Source organism: Alligator sinensis, unplaced genomic scaffold, assembly GCF_000455745.1.
Source record: "Alligator sinensis unplaced genomic scaffold, ASM45574v1 scaffold743_1, whole genome shotgun sequence".
Classification (NCBI taxonomy): domain Eukaryota; kingdom Metazoa; phylum Chordata; order Crocodylia; family Alligatoridae; genus Alligator; species Alligator sinensis.
In genome coordinates, this window is record NW_005842512.1 from 883618 (window position 1) to 890751 (window position 7134).

At 40.8% G+C, this 7134-nt stretch overlaps 1 protein-coding gene across 1 annotated transcript in view; it reads right to left on the bottom strand.

Annotated features, from left to right (window-relative positions):
• Window positions 1-7080, bottom strand: part of MYLIP (myosin regulatory light chain interacting protein) — an 18341-nt gene extending 11261 nt beyond the window's left edge. The window contains exons 1-2 of the mRNA XM_025213232.1: window positions 6976-7080; window positions 6612-6802 (exon numbers count right to left, since the gene is read on the bottom strand). Of these exons, the coding sequence (XP_025069017.1) occupies window positions 6612-6694 (83 nt within the window). The 5' untranslated portion in view covers window positions 6695-6802; window positions 6976-7080. The remainder of the gene's footprint in view (window positions 1-6611; window positions 6803-6975) is intronic.
• Window positions 7081-7134: the final 54 nt, after the last annotated feature.

Sequence of the window (7134 nt, forward strand, 5' to 3'; positions counted from 1 at the left end):
CAACTGAATTTGGAGGTTTTATTTTTAAATTCTAAACTCCTAGTATTCTATGGAGAGTGTGGCATAAAGGAAAAGGAGCCTCAACTCTAGCAGGGGTGGGAAGCAGCAATAGATGGCTAATGCTTCCTTGAGAGTTGGGTAGCATAGTAGCCAAAATATTCATCCTGAACAGCCTCCACTGACAGAATTCCTGGTAGAAATCACAAGGGAGAGAAATTGGTAGGAAAAAAACAAAACATCTTGCTCTCTTCGGGGATGTGAAACCTCTGAGTTCAGAGCCCGCCCCCCCCGGCATACAAATGCCATCTGTCATTCCCTGATACTAGGCAATCTGGAATATAGCGTATAATTTTTCTTCCATCACAAATTTACAATGTTGAAAAGATCACCACAAAATCAGTGAAATGGGACTCGCCTCTAGAAAACACACTCTCTCTCTCTCTCTCTCAACCAATATAAAAAAAAAGCAGACTGCACCTGACTCCATACAATTATATTCCCACAAGCTTTATCTTCAATTGCTTTCAGTGAAGTAAGTGAAAGGTTACCAACGGACGTTCAACTCCACTTTAGATAAACAATAAGATGCATTCAGCTCCCACTGGTCTCAATTACAACAGTTAGCTTTTCTTGTATTTAAAGAGCACACTATCTCCTCCAAAGCCATAAAAAAGCAGGCCCCACAGTGCAAGTCGGTCATGCAATAATAAAGCAATTCACTATGCAGACTTTCAAACCAAGATGCTTGCTATGCATTTTCCTTCAATAATCATGGCATGTTGCAATAATTCTGTTTTTAAAAAATTAAGTACATTGATGCCAATTTTTTTAAATAGAGCTTTTCCAAGCAGGCAAGAAACCCATTTAAAAGCTACTTTGAGGTCCTTTTTATTGCAACATTTTGAAATTTGAAAGCCTGCATTAAATTATAGTAGGGTTGGAGCACGGCCTTAGCCATAACAATTCAGGAAATGTTCAAAGGATGGGGGTGGGGGAAAGGGTTGAAACAACCCATGCCTCTTGTATATTAAGTTACCAAGATCTGTATATGAATGTTTAATTTTCAATCTAGTCATACAAGCAGCAACTTACTTTGCTCAACCTACCTGGTCAAGTTAAAGCTTGCCGTATGTTATTCTAAATGGTTTCTCTTCATTCTAGAATTAATTTTATGAGCCACTTCAAGGATGCAGGTTGTAGCTGTACTGGTCTCCAAGCTAAAGGATTCGCGGCATGAATTCATGGCAGCATAGGTAATATATTTTATTAGACCAACTAGATATTTGCAAGCTTTTGGGCACGCTCACCCTTCCTCGGGCATTGTAACATTTTTACAATCTTTGCATTCTCCTATGCCTCAGGAAGGGTTTGCGCGCCTGAAAGCTGTCAAAATAAAGTCTTTTTTTTTTTTTTTTTGCAAATATATAGTTGGTCTAATAAAAGATATCACCTCTGCCATAAGCTCCGATTCCTATGAGCTACTTCATGCATTTGGGCTACTAGCTCAAGGACTTAAAAGGGTATATAAACACACTTGCTTTTAAGATATGCTGCTTTATTATTTTAGATAACCATTTACTGTAATTTGCCCTTCTGTACAATTTGGCAAACACTGGTCATTGTTCCAAAGGTGGACACAAGTTTCTAGATTTCTTTGCTACTTGTTTCACAATGAAACCTATTGACCATAAAAGCAGAACTTTCTGCCTCGAGACAACTACAGACCAATCAGGAGTTGAATTTCTTCAGATACTGGGCGCTGTTCCAGTGCAGCAGTCACCAATTTGCTGGACAGGGTGAGTAGTTAGCTATTAGTCAGAGGTTACTCTCAGTCAATGACCTGAAGTTGCATTGTTACTACTCAACCAATAGTGGGGACTTTCACATCCTCCTTTGGAGCTTTATAGTGCTAAAACATGTAGAAGAGACTCACCCAATTACACCTCAAATTATAACGAACCGATCTGTGAGCACAAAGCTAAAACTACTTCAGAAGTCTCCCAGGCCTCACGGACCACAACTTCAAACTAGTTCTCCTCCCCACTCTTAAATCCCACTTCATTCCTTTTACAGAATACCAGACTGTAACAAATTCTCATAATGCAAAACTAAGCTGGCAAAAATCAATGGTTCTGAAACTTTGTAGGCTCAAGGCACCCCTCCAAAAGTAGCAGCTCGAAATTTTCACTTGCTTTTGACTACAGAAATGTAACAGAGCAAGTCTTCTGTAGCAAAGACTGCTAAAAGACCACAACAGGTCAGAATGTTTTTTACTATGAATTCCTATTTGAAATCTCTGGGTTTATCTTATGGATCATGTTTGTATACCTAACAGTACAAACACTTCATGGCACCCCACAGCACCCTTGAAAGGATCTCAAGGCAGCCCAGGGTGTCATGATATCCTGGTTAGGAATAACTGCCTTAAAATCCTGATTCCTTCTACTGTATATTCAGTATGTTAAAATGACCACTTGGAAGCAGAGGTTATTGGAATGGACAAACTGTTTTAAACTAAACCTTGACCATATGCTACACTATCCATTTAGAAATGAAGAGGACAAACCACAAAAACAAGTTTTTTTGTGGGAAAGTGGGGCTTTTTGTGGAAAACCACAAAACTAGTTTCCCAATTAAAAAATACAATGTATATTTCATACACCCCCTATATACACCCCCCCCTATATACACCCCCCCTATATATATACACACACACACACACACACACGCATATGGAACTGTATATACACTGTATATTTCTTATGTATTAGATGTATACTAATATATATATTCCCAAATGGAATCCATTTTCTATCTAAAAAAAGAGCACAGTAGAAGCCTCAAAGCACAGGATATTTAAATATTCCCTAAACAGGCCTACCCTTCTTACATGTTAGGGAAGCCTATCTGAATTTAGCTGAGTATACAAATTACAATAGATCTAATCTTACATGGATCTATTTTTAATTTTTATTCCACTAGAAGCCAATCTAAACTAGCAAAATCTGGAATCATAATGCACTGGAGTGAAAAAAACAAAAAAAGTCAATCCATGAATTGAAATCCAAATATGGAACACAAAAGCCATTATCCTCCAAATCTTGAAAGGAAGAAGGGAAAAAAGAGAGACCCTGAAGACTTTTTTTTATAGATATTTGAACATTTGAGAATGGATTCAAATCCCAGAACATACAGTGAACTGTATCTTAAGTTTTCAAAGATAAACATATGCTTTTAATTAAGTGGAAAGTCATATTCTAAATGTTTTCAAAAGTATGCAAGAAACTGCCTGAAAACAACTGTGCGTTATTCAGGATCTTAAATATAATACTTTAGTAGTTTACAATTAACATGGTTTTGTAATACTGACTTTGTAAAATTTAAAGGAATTTTTTACATTTCCCAAAGTGGAACAGCTTATTTAAGGAAAAAAATAACTGAAGGTGATCTGCACATCACAGAGTTAAGGGTGAAGAATATGGGCTAACTTCACAGACAACCTGGAAAATGATTCATGTAATTATACTCCTTGGCCCTTATCTACATGGAATAAGTGGTCTTGTTAATTACTCACTATAATATCATTAGATGCACATAAAATTGATAAGCAGAGGACACAATCACACACACATACCCTAAGTGGGGCTGATTATCACATCACCTATTCCTCTGTTAATCTGCATGGTTGCAATGCCAGTAAATATGAAAAACAAGACATCAGCTGCAACTGAACAGATAGTCCCAAGACTATTCTCCAGGACACCTGCTCATTGCTCAGGGTGCCTGCCTTTCCTCCTTTTTTGGTGTCCTCCCATTGTGTACACTTCTAAGAAAAGGCATGGCACCCACAAAGTGTAAATGCACATTACAGATTGTAATTGCTTGGTTTGTGGCCAACACCCAGATTTTCTATGCAAGGCAAATATCGGAATTATTCACTGAATAAAATCCAAAACATGAACACAGAAAAAACACCTTAACCAGAAACATTATGAAGCTCCTGGCTTGTACGTGCAGATTTGGTATGCAGTGAGCATCTTGAAGAGGTCCACTAGCACAAACTGTAGTATAATCAGCCTACCTCATTGTAACAGTACCCATCAGCTCAGTAATAATTTAACTCAGCTGTCCCAACTTCAAAGCAACCAAAAGCCACTTACCCCATCAGGAGCAGCACTAGCACGGGCCACAGACACTCCAGACTGCATACCCCCACCACATCTCCCCCCATGGCTCAGCACCACACCTCAACTTTAGGTCCCTGAAGGCTCCCGTGCGGCACCATGCTGCAAGGGTACTTTGGGCTGCTGGCTCCTCTAGCAATATGGACTGCACCATGCCACCCCACCACCTGCGGAGGGGAATGCAGCAGCAGTCAGGTGGGAGGGGGAGCCTAGAAGCCCCAGCACAGAGCAAGAGAGGCAGCAACAGCTGGGTGGGAGCCTGGGGGCCACGTGTTAACAAAGCATGGGCTGCGTGGGCCACTGGTCAGACTGCACTGGTTTAAGCTAACTCCAGAATGTAAACATAGCTCCTTAAGTCTATTTTCAGCTACACAGTAATGCAAGCAAGTCTGTACAAGCTACACATGAAAGAGTTATGGGGTCAAAGTAAACTGGGCTTCCCCTTTTATTTCTTTGTAAGAGACCTACAAATGTTTTTTCTGCATTCTTAAAATGAAAATACCAAGAAAAATAAAAGTGTGCCAAAGCCAGGTCTTCCGTGGCGCAAAAAATAGGCTACCCAACCATGGCAAAGCCTCATATGTACTCAATCTTTAGCAAAAAGGCACTCTCCTAAATGAAAGAGGCAAGGATATTTTGGGCAATTTCTTTTACTGGACCAACTGTATAGTTGGAATTAAGTCAGACATGCTTCCAAAAGCAAAGCATTCCTCTAGAAGCCCAAAAGAGACACAATTCTTTCAGTAAATTGTGACAACAATTTCACTACTTTCTTCATTACAAAAAATTCCTCCAGGGCAATAAAAGTATAGAAAAATTAAGGTTTTATATTATGAAACTTAAAAATAAAAATTGTGTTTTCTTCATATAGCCAAGAACCAAGAGCCCCAACTTGCTCTCTCTCCTCCTTTGTAGATAGGCTTGTGTACAAAGCACGCATTCTCCATGATTTCTTGCTTCATATTTGTTTCTTGGCTTCTCAAGGTGAATTTCACCCTTAAGACATACTTGCTCAAACATGCCAAGTTTTGTGATTACATATTAAAAGTATTCAAGTAACAAGGTTACTGGGAGAGTTTAGAAAAGCTTCAAATGCATACACTGTCCTGCCAGCCACACTGTAAACTGCACCAATGTAAACTCCATCATGGTTCGCTCTATCTGCTGGAAAACAATTTAGGATGCTCAAGAAAATGTCTTCTGACTTACTGCACAAATTCCACTGTAACCTATTTGCAAGTATTAAAAAAGGAGTGACTATTTGGCTCTACTTTATTGTTTTTCACACAATAAGATTAAATAGGAAGACATTTCTCCTATTTACTCTCAAAGACATGCTTGAGGAAGAAAAACGTGAGAGCAATGTTTTGCATCATTTTGGGTTAGACACAACTGTCATTTTTGCTAGAATTTCTATTTTTAAACTAAATTGCTGAGTAGGTTATAGAAAACTGCAAGATACTTCACATAATCCAGAAGATTGCAACAATCTGACCCATGTACTGACTGTATCATGGCTGTACAGATAACTTACAATGGGCCTATTTGAAAACTCACTTGTAATGTTTTCAAGTCAGACTGCCAACCATACTGGACAAATGTATTAGCTGAATATTTCAGTCAAAATGGGCTGTGAAATTCCTGGCAATCATTTTGAAGTGAATAGCACATTAAGATAAATGGCATTAGATCATGCTTTCATACTATTTTCCAGAGACCAGCGTTCACAGTTCCTACTGGAACCTGAAGTTTGCAGAGAAGTTAACAAAATGTTAGCAAACACAAAAATGCTCAGTGGTGCTTGTCCGAGAGGAGAAAAAGCTAGGGCTCGTGGGGTCAGTGAAGTGCATGAATTAAAACCAATAAAATGCCAAATTAAAGGCGTGTGGAATTCAAAAGATGAACACTACCACATAGGAGAAAAACATTCAATATGTCAGTTTAGTTACTGGGTTTGGTTAGCAAAACAGCTGCTCCTTTCACAGCAAGAGGGCCCATAGCTGTTTGAAAAATACTGTAATATGACACTAGAGTAGAAGGAATTCAACAAGTTTAAGCACTGGGGGAGGAACGTTTCCGGCTTTTCTGTAGAAGCAGCTGAGAATGACCTATAGTAACATTGCTGAACCAGAGGTTACTATCGGGCATACAACTGATATACATATTTATTTCTGAATGTGCCAAGATCTTTACTTTCACTTCTCGTGTTATGCCACGTTTTTAGCTACCTGCTTAAAATGAGTTCCACAGAGTTTGCTTTCATTCTCCAAACATTTGGAGGCAACTACCACCAGACTCAAGCAAAACCGAAGGCTATAAGAGATGCATGGTACAACAGGCCCCAAAACAGGTGGTGAAGGGGCACTGTCCGGTCACAAGAAAAGGGAAAGGAGAAGCAAACATTGCTGGAGACCATGCTCCTCTCACCTGGTCTGCTCCTGTAGGATGAGGTGCGGCTCCACGAAGAACTTGACACGCAGTCTGAAGCGGTACGGCGCCAGCCCATCCATCTGCTGCGAGATCCTGTTGCGCAGATTCAGCCACAGGTTCTCGCCTTTGCTGCCGGTGAACTGAAGCCCAAAGTAATCCACCTCGATGATCCCCAGCCGCCGGCACACCTGACGCAGACACACGCGCACCAAAAGAAAGAGACAGCGCTGAGCAGCCTTCCTCCCACGATGCCCACCAGCCCCAGGCTACAGCACAACCACAGCCTCCCACAGCTGCCTGGGGAGCAGGTGCCGCCAGCCAACAAAGCATCACAGAAAATGAAGGTGGGACGGCACCTCACCTGGTCGGACCAGACCCCCTGCTCGAAGCAGAGCCATCCCCACCTAGACCACCCCAGGCAGGGCTTTGTCTCTTCACAGTCACCTTCAATTCCCAGCAGCGGAGGCGTGAGGCTGCCCCATCGCACCCTGCACGTGTGTGGGGGAGGGGGGGGACCGGG